The sequence below is a fragment of the Labrus mixtus genome, chromosome 19, assembly GCF_963584025.1.
Source record: "Labrus mixtus chromosome 19, fLabMix1.1, whole genome shotgun sequence".
NCBI classification, from domain to species: Eukaryota; Metazoa; Chordata; class Actinopteri; order Labriformes; family Labridae; genus Labrus; species Labrus mixtus.
Genome location: NC_083630.1, coordinates 14668481 through 14690301, shown reverse-complemented (window position 1 = coordinate 14690301; position 21821 = coordinate 14668481). Strand labels below are relative to the sequence as shown.

The following is a 21821-nucleotide window of genomic DNA, read 5'->3' as shown; positions in this document are numbered from 1 at the left end:
TTCTGTTTATTCTCTCACCATTTCTACTTCACAAAGTTAAGCTGCTTACAATTTCTTAGGAATTCAGACAAACTCCCAACTTGCATGTGGAAAATTAATCTTTGCTAATTTAACAACCCCAAAGGTAACATATATTACACTACAAGGCCATTTTTTCCTCATGATTTAAGACCCCTTTTTATTGTCATTTGAAAGGATGTTGCTTTTTTTGGGGTGGGGAGTAAGGTAATAGATTTTAGTTTAACAGTCACTGAGATGAACACACTGCAAAAACGGACCAGGTATGGATTATTCTGGCAATTATTCATTTTCTCTGTAAGACATCAGATAATTGTGAGAAAACACCATAACTTTTGACCATAGTACAAGTTGAAGTCACGTTAAAAATCCTACCATGAGAGCTCAATGTTGGGAAACTATGTTGCTAAGAAATGCCATTGATCAGCTTAAAAACGAATGGTTTTCAGCACAAATCCATATTTCTCTGCAAGTCATTCGATGTCTGCTAAGTCTTCTTTTGAAACCTGTCCACTTTATTTATAGTCACAAAGCATACATGTGTGATTTATTATTCATGGCTTAATCAATTATATACTATATGTTAAGCCAACAGCTGTAGAATAAATGCAGGAGTCGAGGTCCACTCCTTTTCAGTGGAATAAAACATGCATTTTTTAGACCTTACTACTGGAATAAACCCAGTCTACAGAATTGCATGACACTGTTTTCCCTTCCCCTGCTTTGATGGCTGTCATCTCTCTTGACTGCTTTTGTCTACAAACACACCTGGGAGAAGAAAGCTCTGATCTAAGTATAGCAGGGCCTCTCATTGAACCTCTTCCTGCAGGATGCTGGTCCAGCTATTTCAGTCTGTTATACAATACTATCCCTGCTCACTCTCAGCATCACTGCCTCAAGCATGGTGTCAGATCCCTCAAAAAATTCTCCAAAGCACGCAACTTATTGCTACAACTCTTTGTTTAGAGGTCTATGGGTCTCTGAATCCCCACAGACCCCAAGTTGAATTAAAAAGCCCGATAAATGTTAGTAAGTATACGTGAAAAAGCAAAAAACCTGTTAAGCTCTTCAGCAACGCCCAACCGCAGCCCCGCCTCCTCTATTAGTAACACCGCTCTCGAGGTGGGGTGTTCCCCCTGTCACTTATTTAATCGCGCTCTGCCATTGGTGCACGTTAACGCCAGTCAACTGCTGGAGCTCACGCCTGGAGATCTGATTGGTTGATGTGGCCGATGGGCGTATCCGCGCCCTCAAAGGATTTTTTCCCCGGAGTGGCCAGACGGGCAGGGGGACACAGGATGGAAGAGCTAATAGGAGTACCTAACGGGACATGCGGACGCGCTGATTTCTTCTAATATTTCAATTACTGGTGAGGGCCTTATGATACTTTCTACAACAAATTATGACACGTTTAATTAAAGAGGAGTGATTTGTGCGGTCAATTCTGTGAAATATAGTGTAGTTTTTTTTATAACTCGACCACTGGACATGAGCTAGCTAACCAAGTGGTCAGTTAGAGCGGACCCCCAGTTGAGGATAATACACGGATAGCCGAAATCTCTCTTAAAAACTGAATCATTTCTTCCCAGTACCTTGGGTACTTTGACCAGGTAATTGATGTCGGCAGTTCACCAGCGCGTCAATCAGTTAGTTAGGCTCCCAGAATGAAGGCTTGTTTGTATTTATGATATTAAAAAACCGGCTGATATTCATGGGAACCGAGGCTGATGAACAGATGTGGGTCAGTCCATCAGTGACGGGAAGCGACGGTGCGGAACAGTGATTGATCGTGTTTGCCAATAGTTCACGCCTGTTTCTATGTGAATCAGTCTATGGGCAGAGAGAGAGATGAAGGGATTGTGTGGCAAAATGTGGATTTCAATAGTACATCCTTATCCTATAACTTAAGCATTACATCTGAATATAATATAATATAATTACTTTATTGATCCCAAACTGGGAAATTAGGTTATCAAACACACAATATGAGTAAAAAAAACACAATAATCTAAACATAATATAATATTAAATGCAAAGTAAATAAGTACTTAAAAAAATATCAAAAATACGAATGAATGTGAATATATACAACCAGGATTTAACTAAGCATTACCAGTCTTAAATAGGAAGATTAAATATGGAAGATTAAATGTAAATGTGCAAAAACAGAGTCGTAAATGGTTGTAAATGAAATATGAAAGATTTTAATTCATTTTTTTAATTTAACCTTTATTTATCCAGGAAAGTCCCATTGAGATTAAAAACCTCTTTTTCAAAGGAGTCCTGGCCAAGATTGAATGTAAATGTGCAAAAACAGAGTTGTAAATGGACAGTGTTGACATAAGTTAAAGTGCATGAGTGTAGACATATAATAAGCAGAAACTATACAATATAACGGCGAGTAGACAGACACATGAAGTGAACTTGAGTGCTGACATTAAATTAATGAAATGTAGCCAACCTGGAATCAAATTAAAGCGTTGAATATGGATGTATAAATGAAGCCAATCTCGTTAAAGCTACTGATAAAGTTGTAATAATAACTATGTTAATAGTTATTATTACAAGTCAATTGATTTATGCTGTTGTCAGTATTTATTCCAGAGCATAATTCAGATGTAGGCTATACATTGCTGAGTGATCTACTCAATTATGTAACTTAATTAACACCAAGCAAGTGTTAAAGATTGAACTGTAAGTGAGAAATGCTTTAGGTTAATAAAGCTGGAGTAGCCGAAAATTATTTTAAATGTTCATTTCATTTCAAAAGGATAAAAGTAGTAGTAGTACTACACTATTCAGCAGAAAACCCTTTAAGTTGTTTAGTCCATAGAATAACGATAGACTTTATAACAACTTCGGGTCATGTTTGCACTGAAAACTGTTTCCCACAGATTTGTAACACGGGTATTAAAATAGGGTGACATGGTTGAAGATATTGTGTGTATCTTTATGAAATAGCGAATATTAAAATCACTATATTGATTTTTACAATAATCAACTAAACCGGTCTTGTGTGTGAAATGGTCTTAAGACTGAATGATCTTGTGAAAGTTTGGTTCAGGCTCACTTATTTGCACAGCTCAAAATTAGTAAGACCAAAGAACATCTACTACATCATCACATTAGAATTTTGTTAAGAGCCAATAATAACTTTAGTAGTGAGTTATCTCCTTACTATAACAGGTATACTACCTTTTTTACTACATCAAAAGAAGGTCCAAGATAAGATATGTCCATGCTCACTTGCCTGCTGCCTACTCAGTACCAAGAAAGGATTCACTATTCAGTTCTTTTAGCCGGCACCGTATCATGAAAATTTCATGGAGGTTGTCCTGGAGTAATATTGGGATAAGGAGAGGTTCCCTGATAGGCGTGGTGTCACAGCAGCATTCTTTTTTTTTTTTTCATTTCTACGTCAGATTTAGGGCAGTGTGACCTGACGTAATCCACACTGAATTATTTATGAGATCAGGACAAGCAAAACAGCCAGCAACACAAGAAGCTGTACTAGGTTTATAAATTTGTAATGACTTGCCTTTCAGATCTTAATGGAGTTCTCACTTCTGTAGTAAAGAAAGCTTCTTCCATCTGGGTGTGTGTGTGGGTGTAGAGATGTTGGCAACTTGGCACCATGTAGGAGTCACAGGGGAAGTTTATTTTACCATGAAAGCAGCCTGAATGTCACCCCTTTGAGGATCAAAGACATATTTGCTGCTGATGGGACTGTAAACATGCTGCTAATGGGACATTTGAGAAGCTACCTGGTGTGTTTGTGTGCTTGAAATGCTCACTCTGCAGGTTGTAATAAATTTAACACATGACCTAAGGGAAGCATGGCAGTGAGAATCTGTGTTTGAAAGCAAAAGCTAATGTGTTCCTGTATGCTGTTAGAGGTGATTTGGGCGTATGTGTGGACCTTACTCTTTCACTGTCTTTCTTCCCAAGTGAGGATGAAGTAGGAGTGCTCGCTTGCTGGGCTTTCATAGCAAGAGTACAGGGGGCCTTAAAGAAGGTCGACAAGGAGGAAGAGGAGGAGGAAGAGGGGGAGGATGCATTGGAGAGCTAGCGCTGTTGCCGTGTGAACGGAGCTCTATTGTCCCGGGAACCTTTCAGTGGCTTCCCTGAGGTCCCTGCTCGTACCCCTCCCCCCACCCCGTGCACTCTTTCTTCCTCGCAAATGCAAACACACACACACACACAAACACACTCTGTCCACCTCTTAATGTTACCCACAATCTTTTCCTCTCTTTCACACACTGTCTCATTCACTGTCTCTATTCTGTCACTTGTCCCACGTGGTGTCTCTCATGCATGCACCCCTCTCTCTGCGTCTACTTTCCCCTCATTTCTCACTAGCAGAAGAGGCCCGCCCCCCCCCCCTCCTCCTCCTCCTCCTCCCCCCTCCCCTCCTCCCCTTCCTCCTCCTTGCCTCATTATTTCGCCTCATTGATGTGATTGTCACCCCAGCCAGACAGTTAAAGCAAAAACATGCAATCTTCTCATTTGCATCACCGCCTTCCTCCTATCCTCTGGTACCAAAAGCCCTGAGTGTTACATAAATGTTTATCCAGGCTGCTAAATCCAAGACGTTTTGGTGCTTCATAGCAGAACTTATTGAATTGACTGTTTTCAGTATCCTTTGTGGCGACACATGATGGTGTAATTTAACCTTTTTTTTCTCTTTCATTAGCATGAGACTGGGGTTTGCAGGGTGTCGCTGGAAAAGAAAACAGGGCCAGATAAGGACTTGGTCGGTGGGAAACGGGCTCAGTGAATAGAAGTGTCTCTTTTCTGTCTTTGACAGCTGTAATGACACCATGTGTAATGACAGTAGTGTCCTGCTGAGACTCTGATAGCACTGCACTGCTACATGCTTTGTAAAGACGTTACCTCACTTTTCTGTTTGTTTTCCCATGTGATTATTGTTCATAAAGAATTACAGATAAATATTTTAAGCAACTTAGAAGGCATGTCATTTGTTGTGGTGGTGGGTAAACAAGGATTTAAAAGCTTGTTTATCCTTAAAAAAAAATTCTGAGTTGTATTTCTTGTACCTGTCAGCTATTATTAGCCCCCTGTCACACTACCAGAGCTCCTGCGGCCGGCTGCTGGCCTGCTTTTCAAGTGATTTTCATTTGGCATGCATGCACAGTAAAAAAAAAAAAGTCTGGAACTGCAATTAAGAGTGAATCATTGGATCGTTGAATCTGAAACTACTGTGTGAGCAGGTTTCGGTTACTAAAGGGTGCATGCAAGTTTCCATCTGCCTCACTGTCCTCGCTCATGCTTGCTTCTTGGGCCAATCCTGTATTGTTCTCTCCAAGTGTTTTGGACCGGAAAGGAGAGATGAGACAGTGAAGACTGGGAAACGGTGGGGCCAGGTCGAGAGTGCAAAAACAGGAAGCAGGAAGAAGCTCTGATAAGATGGCTGCCCGGATGCAACCTTGGATTTCTCCTGCTTTAAGTAATTGTCTGTGTGGCTTTTGAACTATTTATCAAAGCTAATGAGGGTTTACATTAGAGCATCAAGGTCACAGAGTACTCAGAGTTCAAAACTGTAATGCTTTCAGTATCTTTGTAAGTATCAGGTTTGTCTTGTTCTTTCATCCCATTTGACTCCAGTGTACTCCAACATTTTATGAATATTTTGGTGTTTGTGTGACCGTATCCATGTTTGTCAGGATTCCAGCTGGGCCAGTGACAGACCAGCCTGGGATTAGCTGGCATGCTGTATCTTCCCATCTCTAATGCTTTAATCTCTCTGCTGGTCGCCACCAGTCTTCTGGCGTTTGGACACTGTTCGTCAACACTGTCAGTTTTCTGGCCAGCAGCTAGCCAAGTGCCTGCTCGGTTTAGTAAACAACTTGTTGTTTGTAAAGCAGTTGTAGTGAAAGAATAGGAATGCCATTCGATGAATAACTGTGCTTTTAAGCAACAACAGCAAGGCCTGCACACATTACACCCACTCTCTATTCTGCAGAGACTGTATTTCAAATAGGATTAATAGAGCAGTCAAACAACTTTTAATCTCTACTGTGTGTGTGTGTGTGTGTGTGTGTGTGTGTCTGTGTGTGTGTGTGTGTGTGTGTGTGTCTGTGTGTGTGTGTGTCTGTGTGTGTGTGTGTGTGTGTGTGTGTGTGTGTGTGTGTGTGTGTGTGTGTGTGACTGTCTGTCTGTCTGTCTGTGTGTGTGTGTGTGTGTGTGTGTGTGTGTGTGTGTGTTTCATTCTCTTGGACAAACACTCAATGTGAATAAGATGACTGAACAGCTTGTCACATGATTTTTCAAATTCTGATTTTTTTACTCCATGAAAAGCTTAAAGACCGGGAAATGTGACAAAAGTAGAACAGAAAATTATTGGAGGATACCTTAATTTGAGCCTTACATATATGCTGGGCTCATAGCAGCCTACCTATATGAATTAAAACAACGTTATAGTTTTGATTATTCATTTATAAACACCCCTGCTGTATTATTGATGCAGGTTTCTGCCAGCTCTGAAGTATGTGTCCACAGCCGTTGGGGGTTGGCAGTCTCTTAAACCATGTAACTAACCAGCATCTAAAACTGTGTGTGTTTGTTTGCAGTTTGTGTCGGTGTGACCCCTCGCCATGCCGCTGGTGAAGAGGAACATCGAGCCGCGCTACCTCTGCCGAGGGGAGCTCCCGGACGGCATCGGCAGCGAGCTGGAGTGCGTGATGAACAACACGCTCTCTGCTATCATCCGTCAGCTCAGCAGCCTGAGTAAGACACACACTCAAAACACAATGCAGCCTTTGCAAGAAGAAGATTATAAGTTGAAAGCCTTAAGTTAAGAAAAACAAAAACACAAGTAAAGCTTTGTCTCGCATGAAAAACACACAGAAACTACAGCATCCTGAGGCCATAACCCCGTGAACTCCAGCCTGAAGACTGTCTTCTCTGTTTGTTTAGCCTCTCTGTAGTCGGACAAGATCACAAGATCACATGCTTTCATCATTAATCCTAAAGCTGTGATTGATTTGGCGTTGTCATGGTTACAGTGCCCGGGGGTCACTGGGCTAGCAGCAGACTTACAGCGGCCTCGCACTGGGAACATGCAGGGTTGATATGTAATCCTTTTAGATAGCTCTGCAGAAATGAACTTATCCGGACAGCTGTTTGCAGATAGACTGTGTGCAGAACTCTTTTATATTGATTGTCAAGCTCACTGTCAATGCATTAGATAGAGTAATTACAGCAGGAAGAGAATTCATCAGCCATTCCCACATCCCTGTTCTTCAACAGTGTCGTCTTTTGACTGTTCGTTTTTTTGCAGATATTCTCAGATGTAAAAACATTTAGTTCTCTCATACAAAATCAAACTGTCCTTTTTGCTGCTCCACTTTCCGGCCCGGTCATATTCATTCTCTGTCTGCGTCTTATTGTGTCAAGTTCCTGTGTTGGGAGTGGGCCTTTCAACAGCAGCTGTGGCTATATATAAAAGCCCACACAAGAGCCTCAAGGGGGAAATCTACAGGCTACATACACTGTGCATGTCTGTGTGCACATGCATGCGTGTGTGTGTGTGTGTGTTAATGGACTGTAAGACTCCTCAGGAGAGGTCAGAGTTTACTCGGCCCAGCATGCCGGATCTGTGTTTCTTCCTTCCTCTAAATATTTTTCCTGCAGCCCATCCTGTCAGCAGGAGGGACACAAATAGGCCGTAGCGTGTGTTGCTGAGGGTCAGCCATACCAACTTTTACACACAGTGCTCTATAATTAAGCAACAACATCAGAGAAATGTTGAGAAAACTCTGGCTCAACCTGATGAATTCTAGACATGGATATTTTTCTTCCAGATTTCTGAAAAAGGTACTGTCCAGTAAAAACACAACTTACACTCATCAGCCTTAAGTTAAGATGTTGATTTGTTGTCTGCTTTTTAAACTGTGATATTTGATTAAAGGCCTAACCACCTGCTCACAACATTTATTAAAAGAATGGCTTTGTAAAGAAATTAAAATTTCCCATAAGACATTTCAATTTTGACAGCATCATTTGCTTTTCTTTAGTTAATGATGCTAGCCTGTAGCTTCTCATCTTCTCTCTGACTCTTTGTGAACATCTGAAATGAAGCTTGATTTGCGAATAGAGAGGCGTCTTAGTTTGCCTCTCTTCTTCTTGTACACACAGGGTTAGGAGTGTGTGATTTACTGCTCAGTGCTTACTAATACAAGTCACGACTCACCGATGCATGAATAATGGAGAGTATGAGCCTTGATTTCTGGTATATCAACAACAGAAGATTATGTTGGTGCAGAGCTTTTTTAAATGGTCTATGGCTTTGAAATGGCAACTCAGAGATCCAGACTCTGTTACAGGAACAGCCTTTAGTAACTTCAGAGATCAATACAGTGCCTGTAGTAGGATTTCTGTTGTCAGCGCATATTAAAGTAAACTGAGTAATGTTGCTATATGGAGCAGTATTAGATGCCGTTTCCTGCATTGACTCTCAAGACTCTAATTTCCCTTTGTGTCACATTACCGCTGTATTGATCGGCCCTCAGTCTCTGCTGGGATTTATTTGGCTCCAGCAGAAGATAACAGACTCCCTCTTTCTCTCTGGTTTCCGTCATTCTGCTTTTTTTGCTGTTCCTTTCCAGGTAAACATGCAGAGGACATATTCGGAGAGCTGTTTAACGAGGCCAACACATTTTATCTGCGTGCCAACTCTCTCCAGGATCGCATCGACCGACTGGCCGTCAAGGTCACACAGCTCGACTCCACAGTGGAAGAAGGTGGGTCAGGTGTCTCCATATCTGAGCGGGGGGGTGAAAAAGTTTATCACTTCCCGACATCACTCAGATAATTTCCTGCATTTTCCCCCTTATTTATGTCATATCTCATTTTTTGGTCTATCTTTCCTCCTTGTTTTGCTCTTCTATATTCTCAGTTTCCCTTCAAGACATCAACATGAGGAAAGCCTTCAAGAGCTCCACCACTCAGGACCAGCAGGTGGTATCCAAGAGAAGTGTGCCCAATCCCGTCAAAGAGATGTACAACCTGAGTGACAAGCCTCCGCCTCTCAACATCCTCTCAACTTACAGGTTGGTGCTGCTGATGCTTCCACTCCCGTCAGACACTCAGACCTCCAGAACACTCTTAGAGCATAATCAACATTTTGTATGTTTTCTTGTTACTACAAAATCAAGAGCTTTTGAAATAAAAGTGTTCATAGATAGAAGAATCAGTCTACAGTGTAATAATATCACAACCATGAAGCCAAGTCAGCCATTGATGCAGGTATTATTTTGAAAAGTTTAATGTTGCCAAATTAATGCTAAAAACGTTTTAACTAAAATAATGATCATTGTATCCACCTTGACAAATTCTTAAAATGGGTTGACATATTCCCACAAAGAGCTTAATTAGCTCACTTGTATATAACATAGACTGTAAATAATAAGGTATATACCAACATTGCACTTCGATAAGATCAATGAATGTTGAATTTGAATGTTGTGTTCTTCTCAAAGATTTGATTCTTGCTACTCTCTGACCTACATTCACAGTGAAACAGCACTTTTCCTGCTGCTCGGAGCTCACTGCTTTTTTAAAGTATGCTTTCCAGGTGCATTACATATTTAGCACGGCTGTCTCCAGAGGGAATCCAAGTCCTAACCGAGACTACACAACACACTTTTTTATCTCTCTTGTCTCCAGTCTTTCTGTCTCGCTGCCTTTTCACTCTCTCCTCCTGTCATTTCCAGTTCTGCTGTGTCTAATGAAAAGTACACAGTCATAAAACCTGTCTCAATTAATCTCCTCCATAAGTGCAATATTCAAAGTTTCTCATGTTTTATATCCAACTCTTTTGTCCACATAGATACAACTAGTCAAGGAATACAACAAATGTGATTCTCCTAGAACAAACACAATGCATTGACTCCACTTCACATACATTTCTTTACAAAGAAGAAGTTCTTTACAACTCTCTTGTTGTGTGTGCCTGTAGGGATGACTGCAAAGATGCTCTTAAGTTCTACACTGATCCCTCATATTTCTTTGAACTGTGGAAGGAGAAGATGCTTCAGGATACAGAGGATAAGAGGAAAGAGAAGAGGAAGCAGAAGGTAAGAATATTTCCCCTTTATCCTTTCTTAACATTTGTAAGTTTCCTTTCATTGCTTGTTGTTAACAAGAAAGAATAGCCTAAATCCACTTCTTCTCTGTCTGTCCCTCAGGAGCAGAGGCGCTGTGTGGATGGCACATTACAGCGGGAGGTGAAGAAGGTCCGAAAGGCGAGGAACCGTCGCCAGGAGTGGAACATGTTGGCTCTGGATAAAGAGCTGAGGCCGGACCATCGACACACCATACACCGAGACAGAGGGGCTTCCTCTGAGGGCTCGATGTCTCCAGAAAACAGGTTGGTCATATCAGGGTCCAGGTTCTTCCAACGTGTTTGCATCCTAGACTGTATAAGAAGATAGAGGACATGACAGCTCCCTCAAAATGAAGCTAAAACATTTGGAGCTCCCCCTACTGAATGGATGAAGTATATATAATAAAACTCTGCCCGCTCTGAGTAAGGAAATAGGACATGAGTCAAACTATAACGTCAACAAACTCGTCAAAAAAATCGTTTCTCAAACATTTTTGCTCTTAATGGTTTATTCCTATTGTGCTGATTTATACCCAAGTGTTAATTTTTCTGTAAAGTTTAGTTTTCATTCGTCATTTAAAGCCAAGAAAATTGATAAAATGCCGTCATTGACAGCTCAATGAACAAATGTGTTTCCTAGTTCTCTTCTACTTCCACTCCAGATTAGCGGAGTAGAGGAGAACCAGTGAGAAGATAGGTAACAAACAGTATCACAAGAGTCATTTAATTTTCTACAAACTCGAGTGTTCGCTTCAGACCGGCAGGAATCTGTTGTGCTGTGGACAGTACCAACCTGAGGGATCTTCTCTTTTTTTATCTGCAAGTTAAATGGCTGTTTTAGGTTTGTTGAAGGGGCGAAAGTAAAAAACTTGAGCTCTGGCTCATAATGATGTGACCAGTGCAATGTGTCAGCACTTGCCACATGGAGTATTTTGGCTTCACATTAGAACAACAGGGGGAGGTGGATAGCGTCGTTCAACTAAATACGTAGTCAATAAACACAATTAAATGTGCAGAATTTTTCATCATGTTAATTCTATCCTATTTAACCTTTCCATCTTCCTGTGTCTCGCAGGGGTCACGGTCCCGACCAGCATCACTTCCCCAACTCCATGAACCACGCCGGCCACGCCCACACCTACTCCGGCCCTCCGCCCAGCATCCTGGCAGCCCAGATGGCTGCAGGGCACGGCCCTCGTGGAGGAGGTGAGCATGATAACAGAGGAAGGACGATGATGGCCTATCAAGGCGGAACATTGGGGCGCACTCATCACCACCATCACCAAGTCCCATTGCCTCCTCCACCCTCTGAGGCCATGAACGGTGGTTCCATGTCCCTTCCACCAATGGACTACAGGTAAAAATACATAGAGTCAATGCGTGCTACTTTTTTAATCCTATACTTTAGTCTGTGTTTCTCTGTGGATCAATTCTATGACACCGTTAGGTATTTATTATGTTCAGTTTAATTTCTAAAACGCTCTTATTTCTGCTCTCTCTCGTTGTTGATTATGTGACTTTATACATGCACACATTTTATTTTGTTTAAAGCTTCTGTGAGTTTTTAGTTGGTTATGAAATTCACACTGATGCCTCTATAGGACCTAAAAAGACAAACAAAACCATCAGCAAAACTATTAATTATTTCTACATTGTTATTTTTCAATGCCTATGACAGTGACCTGGGGTAACTGTCACATGAACTAATTAACAGCACACTGTAGAAACAGCTTTGGATGACATGATTTCCTTTTACTGTTAGGAGAAAGAAGGAGGAGATTTTTCTTCAGCGTAATACTTACAATTGTCCAGGACGAGATCAATAAGAGATAGGGATGGGAATGCTTTGTCCACAGGGGGGCGCCAAAATCAATGCAAACTGAGCGATCCACACGAGAGATTTAACTGTTCCATTGCTACAATAACGACTCCATGCATTCTTTGTGCTGTACCTCAGCAAACAAAACCGCTTTTTCTGGAATGTAGATTAACATGATTTTTAAAGTTTTGCTCCCTGGCATCCAGTAGTCAAGATGTAGGACAGAAGTATGTTTATCTTCTCATTAATTCATACACCATTACAGCCACTTCCTAAAATTAAACAGCAAAATTAGGGTAACAATTAAATCCCATGACAATCCAGTAATGCAATTTAGCTAATCCAGGTGACACTAGTGCAAAGGAGAAACTAGTTCACAACATATTAGAATCAAATAACTGCACGATTCAGTGTAATGCAGTTTAATGAGAAGCAGTGTGATGTGCAGTTGACCAAACCAGAGGACTCTACTTTAATCCACTCCTGTCAACCCTGAGCTAATGCTGCCCCCTTGTGGTTCAGTGTCTTTATTCTTCACTCTAAAACCCTCATGACTCTTCCCCTGATAGCATCCATAAGTACAGACTGCTTAACTCCTCTCTTATATTTACCATGTCCTCCTTCTTGCAGTATGGATGGTTATGCAAACACTGGTCCTCCTCCCCCTCCCCCGGCTCCTCTCATCCCTTCTGCCCAAACTGCCTTCGCCTCACCCCCTGGAGGACCGATGTCCCCAGGACAGATGACCGGTGTTGGTGGCTACGCTCCACCTCCTCCACCTTTATCTGGGGCCCATGCAGCTCCACCTCCTCCTGGTCCTCCACCTCCTCCCCTTCCAGCTGGTGCCTCCCATTTCATGTCCCACAAGATGTCTTCCGCTGCACCCGCTGAGACCACAGCGGTCAATGATGCCCGCAGTGACCTGCTGGCTGCCATACGAATGGGTAAGAGCTGTTCTGTAAAAATTCTTCACCGTCTTTCATTAAAAAAAAAAAAAAAACACTGAAAAAAAGAGATGTACTGTGTAAGTAGTGCTGTCTTGACTCTGATGAACATAAAAATCAGCCTTTAAAGTCATGTGAACAGGTCTTTACAAATGAATTTAAATTAACTACAAACCTTTAACATTCATTGTTGAAACAATTAAACTGTCAGCAATAGCTATAAACAAAAGAAATACAAATAATTGGTCATTAGAGCTGGGCAATTAATCACGATTAAATAGTTTGTGAGAGGAGCATTTAGAATAACCACTTTGCAAAAGTCTGAATTATTTCTATGAATAAAAAATATTGATATATATAAATATATTAATGTAACAAGCAACGTTATCTTACACATCATGTGTACATTTGACCTGTATGATGGAGGCCGGAGTTTAATGGTCATTATTGTACACTGTTTTGATGCAGTCTGATTAAAGATCAAGCTAACCATTAGCTACACCGAGATTCATTGGTGCCACTTTAATGGTGAACAAATACTTTTGTGGATTGATTTTAGATTCAGGATGAATGAAAACATGAAGAGGAGCAGATAAGCACAAAAACAGAGTTATAGCTAATATGCTCATATTGTTATAACAATATTTAATGATGAAATCAAGCTGTAATCGTGCTTATTGTTCTCATATCATTCAGGTTAATTGGGGACCATAAAGATCTCAATATAAAGGAAAGGTCTGACATTAAATGGCTAATAGATCTTGGGCACTTCAATTTAATGTATCTGTGACATCTGATGAATGTTTAAGTTTTGACCATGTTTTTGAAATCCAAGATTTTTTTTTTTACTTAACAGAGAGGACTTGTGCAATGCACGATAAATCCAACAAGTGGACCTCTTTACTTTAAATTAATATGTTTTACCTGGTCATACTTTATTTACTCTAAAATGATCCATTTTAAGGTACTTACAATACATTTTTCATACTTACACATACTATCTAGAATGAAGTATGTTCAGCATTTACTTGATGATCATCTTTACCAGAAATGTTTGTGTTGTTTAATCAAGAAATTAATCTGTAATCGAGAAAATATTGAAGATAAGCCACTTTAGATTCCTCTACGATATCTGCTGGGGTGGGACGAAATATTGATTTGGCAAGATATCATGGTTCTCTTATCGATTCACTTGTGCTAAATACTGATACTGAGTCACCGCTTCAGGACTCCTCACGTTGGGGTTTCTTAACTTAAATGAGCAGAAGTGAAGAAGCTTGACAGCAGGATGAACGATGAAGACAGTGAGATAATATCAGACAGTTTAGAAAAGAAGTTAAGCGATGAAGTATGATAAGAGGTGCACATGACATCAAACTGCAGTGAATAAACACATGAATCCTGCACGCCACCTTTTTCAGGGTATAATATTCTTCAGTTAATTAAATATCAGGATGTATCATTACACGGTTGACTTCCAACGTATCAATTATTACAGAATGGCTGCATTGTGATATCGATATCATGGGGCCTCTTTGTCAGTTAAAACGTGATTTTTTTCAACCCGTGTTTTCCCTGCAGGCATCCAGTTGAAGAAGGTTCAGGAGCAGCAGGAGCAGCAGGCTAAGAGGGAGCCAGTTGGAAACGACGTGGCCACCATCCTGTCGCGACGCATCGCCGTCGAGTACTCGGACTCCGAGGACGACTCGGAGTTGGAGGAGAACGACTGGTCGGATTAAGAAGGAAAAACAAGAGCTATCCACTGACACACAATCAGTCAATCTCACACTCACTTGAAATAATGCCCACTGTAACACACACACGGGGTCGCCACCCACTGTTGCTGGAAAAAAACACACACACACACACACACACACACACACACACACACCACACCTACACACAATCACATGCTGTAGGTTGATATAAGCTGAATGGTCCAAAACTGGAAATCTGGGGGTGTATTCAAGATGCATAAACACTGTAAAGTCACTAATAATCTACTGTAATGCTGCCCACTCAGAAACATGAACATTCAGTTTAATATATATATATATAACATTTAAAGCATTGTGAATACACCCCAGTGGCTGTTTCTCTACCTGTTATAACACTATAGACATCCTGTGAAGGTGCTTACTTCATGTATAGTCCGAGCTTGAGAGTGCTAGTGCTAATAGAAACTTTCCTCTTAAGCTAACCGATGTACCTGTCTTTTTTTAATGTTTTTACTGGAACACTTCATGAGGAAAGTTTTTAACAAGACAATAACTGTAATATGTACAAGGGGTCAGGCCACTAAGGAGTGAAATGTAAAAAGTCTTACTGATTATAAATATGATAACTGATTGAGCCTTCTGCGCCTGCAATAGGTCTCTGCTGTGTGGGAGGGGGGAGGGGGGGTGATTATGTTTATGCTAGTGTGAGCTGTGTAATCTTTGACCCAGAGAAAAATAAAATGAATGAAGGATCACTGTTAGGCTAACATGACTCTTTACTGCTCCGCTATCGTCATAGAGACGACACATACCTGCCTTAAAGACTCAGTTTCCATAGTGACAGTACAGCTAAGAAGGGAGTTACCAGGGTAACGGAAGAGTGTGAAAAAAAGGGAGGCGGGCGGAGGGGGATGAACAAAGTAGTCAAAGCAGTAGTTTTATGCACAGCACATGTTTGTTTTTAATACAAAATTAACAAGATCTCTCAATTGAGTGAACTAACCAAAGCAATAAAAAGTACAACTCACATTTGGAAAAATAGACACGACGTCCACACAAACGTTTTTTTTTTTTTCTTTTTAACAATATCTCAGTTCAGTTAGTGCATGTTGATTATCGTTTATACGTTTCATTTTGCAGATACTTAATTTGTTGTGCCGTTTTCATCCAAAAATAAAGTGCATTTCACATTGAAAACTACGCTTACGTCTACACAAGATGCTGTTACTGTGGGGTCCTCCCATCCTCGACCCCCACCACCCCAAAACACACACTCACACACACACACACACACTCGCTGGCCCTTGAGTGTTTTGATATTTAGCTCTAGATAAGTAACCATCATAAAGACACCCAGTTGGCTACACATTTTCTAAATTACTCTGGTTGCTTTGTGCACTCAGTAGATTAACAGGTGTTTGTATACAGACAAGTATAACATCCAACATCACAGTCTTGATACTATTCTTGGATACAAAGCCCTTGTTCACACCTGTTCAACCATGAAAATCTCAACAATACTGCTGGCTGCATGAGAGGGAAAACATTCACCAATCAGAGGAAGTTGTGTACCAATTTTCTTCGATCTGTGTAGCCATCCATTGTCTCTTTACAAACTGGTGCATATCGAAGCGACGAAACCTAACAGAAGAATTTCTACATCAGAGGTGGAGAAATGTCACTGAATAAAAAGGTGCGACCCATCTCATCCTCCTAGTTTGACTGGCTTTGGTAGCACCGTGCACGGCGGTATAAAGTCCGTCCTCATCAGCATGCTGTATTTACAGAAACAAAGGAATGGAGAGGAGGGGGTATCTGTTTGACAATTTGATTAGCACTACATTCAGAAAAAGGCTCGACAGCGCCGTTATATCATACAACATCAGAATCTGAAAGAAATCCAGCCAGACTGAAGTGGAAAAAAATAGAACTTTTCAATGAATATAACAAAATAGACTTTTCTCCAAAGGTAAAGGAATACGAGTTGGTAATGGGTTTTTTTTATGTGCCAGGCTGACCTGTTGGTGCTCGTCAAATAACTACAGGGTTCAGTCTGACACTGTGCACAAGTTCACATAGACAGGCTACATCCCAATGCTGAGAAAATGCTTCACTTCTGCTTTCACAACTTGTCCCTTTTATAAAACAAAAAAAAAAGTTCTAACCTTATTTGAGGCCCATCGAATGCCTCAATCAGGCCAACAGAGGAAACAAGGACAGAAGGAGCATTCTCTTCACATTTGGGTTGTGGCCCTTTTTTAGCTCATATAATCATTTAGAGGTCACTTAGCGGACACCTTCCTCCACCAGAGGACTAGATTGGATTATAGAATAAAAGTGATATATAGAGGAGACAGAAAAACACATGGCAGAACAAGGATTCCAGTTCATTCAGTCCTTTTCACTTTGGCTTGAAGTGCTGGAGCTTCCCCAGTGTCCTAGTCCCATCTCTCTCCAAAAAAGCTCGACAAAACGTGTAACGAGGCAACTTCTCACAGAGTTGACAGGAAGACTGGCAGCTTTATCCTCGAAGGTCAAGTGGCAGACAGGATTTTATATTTCTCACAGGCGTGTTTTTATGCCCCAGAACACAAAGAGACAGATTATTGGTCTGCTGAGCTGCTCGATCACGAATGAACAATCTCTCTTTCTCACACACACACACACAAGCACAAGTACACACACACACACACACACACACACACACGAGGTCATTGAACTCAAACCCTTGAACAGAAACGCAAATCTCAAATCCCACAGTGACACTTGCCGTTACAGGACAAGTCACAGACTCACAAACAAAAAAGGGCAGAGGCAAAAACAGAGGGAAGAAGCTTCACTGTGACAAAATGAGTCCTCCAGCACAGGCGTCATTCTCCTGCAGCCTATTTAAGATGTATTACTGATGCATCATGTGTAGCCCGTTCATCACGACACGTCGTGCAGCCATTATTGTTCTTTTCTCTGCAGTAGGAAGTTGTGGTGGGACGTGGATGTTATTGCTGTCTGAGTATTGCGGCACATCTACACAATTCCATTCACAGATGAGTTATTGCTGACATGAACTGAAGGAACAAAGGACCCATTCTGGTGGAAGTTTGTTGGGTTTGAGAGCTTATTATGAGCCCCGAAAAAAACATTACGGATAACATTACTCAGAGCAGCTAAAGGGTGTTTAACTCACATACACTTCAATCGTGATCAAAATGAAGCAGCCAGAAGAGCAGCTTGAACATACACGGAACAAACATCATTCAAGTTCCAATATTCCACATTTCTTTAAAAAGAGTGCAACTCTCATGGACATCTAGTGTTGATTGTAGCTCGTTAATTATGATATTATGAGGTTTTACTGGAGTACACTGTACACAAATTAAGCTTTTAGGGTTGTGATGAAGTCAGCGAACCATCACGTGTGACCTCTTAAACTGAACTCAGGAGGGAAAAGGAAGATCTGTGCTTGTTGCATGCAAATTACACCGAAGTCTAGCATGCACATCAGATATTATGTGGCTGGTGTGAGGCTCCTTAGAAACCATTACATTTAGCAGATTTACATACAAACATCACTTTGATAAATGTGTTAAGTTTGAAGTGATGTGTGTGTGTGTTTTTTTTTTTTTTTTTTTAATCTCCTCAAACACTTTAATTTCGTATCAGTCTTTAAAAATAAGATACACTCATTCAAATTTGAGGGGCTTCCTCAACTCACCTATGAGTTAGAAAAAAAACAGAAAAAAAAGAATCTCCAGACATTCAAAAAGTCAAAAACAATAAGAGGAGCGACACAATTTGGTTACATAATCCGATAGGCTTTATATTCGGTTTGGTGGCTCTGTTAATCATAATAAAATGAAGGAGGGGGTTAATGTTGGGGTCTCCATCTCCTGGGGGGGGGGGGGGGGGGGGCTTTATCTTAAGCCTCCAAGACGTGTGCGCAACTGAAACACATTCGCGCACGGCACAATCCATAAACAAAAAGGAGGCAGGGGAATTTCAAAAGGCAAAGGGGGAGAAGGGGAAGAAGAAGAAGAAGAAGAAGAAGAAGAAGAAGAAGAAGAAGAAGAAACGTCTTGATTTCTCTCTCGGCTGTAGAGAGGACGTAGGGCGCGGATCGGAGAACGTTGTTTCTATTTTTAGCTCTCCGCGGCTGTTTAGCTTTCGACGCACGTTCAGAGTGCAGCAGCAGAGCGCCGGGATGGATGATGCTCCAGACGGACTTTATGTGGAAAAGCCTGCGAATACAGACGCGGCCGCACTCTTCTCTCCTCCGCACACACTGCTTGGTTAATCTGCCGCGCGCTTTTACGCACGCACGCACGCACGCACGCACGCACTCACAGAGGAGCAAACTAATAATCCCCTCTCTGTTTGAGGGGGGGGGGGGGAACTGGCACGTGTCAACCAAAGCTCCCGTGCTGTTAACCAAATGCACATTCTATATACAGCTGCTGCCTGTAACACGTGACGCACTCAGCGCTCTCTGCAGAACAGAGGAAGGGCGTGGCGCGAGTTGAACAGGAGGAGGGGCGGGATGCTGCTCGCGCTCAGGTCGTCTTTGCTGGGGAAGACAGTGAGATGCTGTGCCCTGTGGTGATTGAACAAAGGAAAATAATGCCATCCATCAAGGTGGGCTGTGGATGTCTAACCAATCTGCCTCTTCCAGAAACATCTCCAGTCAGAACTGAATGCCCCTGACCTTCCTGGCTGCTGCTCGCTTTGACACCGGAACACATCCAGCGTGGAGCAGAGCTGACCCAGGGGTGCCTTTCGCTTCCCACCCGTGTCTACTCGCTCACACGTCACTCGGGGTCCTTGCACGGTGGGCCACACTGGCCGGCACACAGCCACAGCAAACCAGCCATAGCGCCTTCTGGATCTCCTGGTTCCTGAAGGCGTAGATGACGGGGTTGATGACAGAGTTATACGTGGCAGGCACCAGGGTGGCATAGGTGTAAAGCGGCGGGTAGGTGTAGTCAGCAATGAGGGAGTAGACAGTGAACGGCATCCAGCAGGCAGCAAAGGTACCCAGGATGATCGCTAAAGTGGACACGCCCTTCCTTGTTGTGACGTAGTGGGGCGTGGCAGCCAGGAAGTGATGCTGAAGGGCGATCTGGTGAGCATGGCGCATCACAATTTTGCAGATCTGGACGTAGAGCTGCAGCATGAGGCCGAAGAGCAGTAGGAAGGAGACAGACAGCACAGCGATGTTGTTCTTCGTGAGCGGCCGCACCACGCTGCACGTCACCTCCTCCGCCAGGCAGTTGACCCCTGTTACCGGCAGCAGGCCCAGACACAGCGACAGGCCCCACAACAGCACCAGCATGGTGTAGGTGAAGGCCGCCGTCCGCTCCGAGTTGTAGGTGAGGGCGTAGTACAGAGACAGGTAGCGGTCGATTGTGATGGCCAGCAGGCTGAAGACAGAGGCCGAGAAGGAGGCCACCACCAGGCCCACGGTCAGCAGCTGGGCGGAATCTGAGCGGACCAGGTAGGCACAGGTGAAGTGCAGCACCAGACCCAGGCCGGCCAGCAGGTCGGCCAGAGCCAGGCTGCCAATCAGCAGGAACATGGGAGCTCTGAGCGCCGGGTTCTGCCAGATCACCAGCACCACCAAGGCGTTCTCGCAGGCGATCAGAGTCCCCGATGTGCACAGTACAATGTCCCAGGGGTTAACGAGCAGGGGCAGCTGGCTGGGCATCAGAGGGTCAGGTGGGAATGTCCCCAGGCCGGTGCCGTTGTCCGTTGGTCCCCCGCCTCCGCTGGCCCAGGCTGTGGGGTCAGGGTTCAGCCAGCTGGGGGTGACCGGTGGTTCCTCACTCATTGTGTCCCCCGTCTGAAATGAACACAGAAGAAAAAAAAAACAGAAGAATCAGAAGAATCTTCACACGATTGTGGCATGCAAAGCTTTACATTAAACAACACAAAAGCATCCAGCTAAGATAAGAACAAAGCAGGACCATAAATACGTTTTTATTTTCTAAATTAGGGGGTGGATTTTCCTGAGGCCCGTAACCCACCTCTGTGCACACCCCTGGATTATAGTATGCATTTAAAACAGCTGCATTCCACAACATAAACACATGTAGCTGAGCTTTATGCAGGCCTGTTAATGCACATTACGCAGGAGCACAGACTCGACAATTATCATACAGCAGACTATTTCACTCTGAATATCTTCGTTTAAATACATTATTTAAACCCCCCCCCCAAAGCTTAAAACCAGATTATTCTAACAGGTTACACCGCACGTGAGGAGCTGCTAATTAATTTATGGACATGAGAAATGGAACAAGAATAACAGATAACCAAAGCAGGCTTTGCAGCAAATTTCAGGCCACATCACACAAGGAAGATGTCGATAATCCTCTACCGGCACCTGCGAATAATTCACGCGGCTGTCAGACACCAAGTGGAAGTGGAACAGATACCGCACCCGATTTATAAATAAAAACCTGTTTCCACCGCCATACATGCACCTCGCACACCGGTGGCCGTATGCTGCTGCTTCACCTCTCTGCACCGTGCATCGTAGCAGCTCCACGTCAGCAGAAGGATGCACGAGAAAATGAAGCAGGGTACATTTTTTTTTTTTTCTCTCCCCATGCAGGTCAAGGATGCTCAATAATCCGAATCCTCCTCCTCCGCCGCCGCCGCCCAGCCTACCTTGACTCAATGAGGTGACACTCGGCGTCTAGATGAAGGAACGGCAGCTTTGTGTTTCCATGCTATTGGTAAGGATGGTGCAGCAGCGCCAGGGAGAACAGACAAGGCGACCTGGAGAGGAGGATGGGGAGATGCTGGTCCTCTCTGCCTGAAAGCGGACGAAGGAGGAAAAGAAGAAAAGAGCGCGAGGCGGCGCGCCGTAGACTGCGGCTGTGCGGGGAGCAGCGGCGGAAGAGGGGAGGGGGAGGAGGTGTAGGAAAGGGGGGGGAGGAGGTGTAGGAAAGGGGGGGGGGGGGGGGGGGGGGGGCGGCTGGTAAAGGAGAAGTCCCAAATGGGCCAGACCTTTATGGGGACCGGTATAAGTCTATAGAATAAGTAAAGGTCTGGTCTAAAGGAAATGTATCTAGTTTCTCAAACCTGCTTCTGCACCAGAATTTCCTTCATAGGCTCTCTGTTACAACATGCATCCCTTAACTGATGAGGATTTTCTCATTTCTGCTATAAACAGCACAGTTAACATTTTTTTATATATA

At 42.9% G+C, this 21821-nt stretch overlaps 2 protein-coding genes across 2 annotated transcripts; one reads left to right on the top strand and one right to left on the bottom strand.

The window, feature by feature from the left end:
- Positions 1 to 1283: 1283 nt before the first annotated feature.
- Positions 1284 to 14897, top strand: wasf3b (WASP family member 3b). Its single transcript, XM_061064306.1, has 9 exons — positions 1284 to 1387; positions 6609 to 6765; positions 8646 to 8780; positions 8936 to 9089; positions 9998 to 10115; positions 10227 to 10408; positions 11220 to 11501; positions 12594 to 12907; positions 14489 to 14897. The coding sequence occupies exons 2-9, from the start codon at positions 6633 to 6635 to the stop codon at positions 14644 to 14646; spliced, it is 1476 nt and encodes a 491-aa protein (XP_060920289.1). The 5' UTR covers positions 1284 to 1387; positions 6609 to 6632; the 3' UTR covers positions 14647 to 14897.
- Positions 14898 to 16782: 1885 nt separating this feature from the next.
- On the bottom strand, positions 16783 to 21380 carry gpr12 (G protein-coupled receptor 12). Its single transcript, XM_061064307.1, has 2 exons — positions 21289 to 21380; positions 16783 to 20458 (listed from the first exon to the last, which is right to left on the bottom strand). Exon 2 carries the CDS (start codon positions 20444 to 20446, stop codon positions 19421 to 19423), a length of 1026 nt encoding a protein of 341 aa, XP_060920290.1. The 5' UTR covers positions 20447 to 20458; positions 21289 to 21380; the 3' UTR covers positions 16783 to 19420.
- Positions 21381 to 21821: the final 441 nt, after the last annotated feature.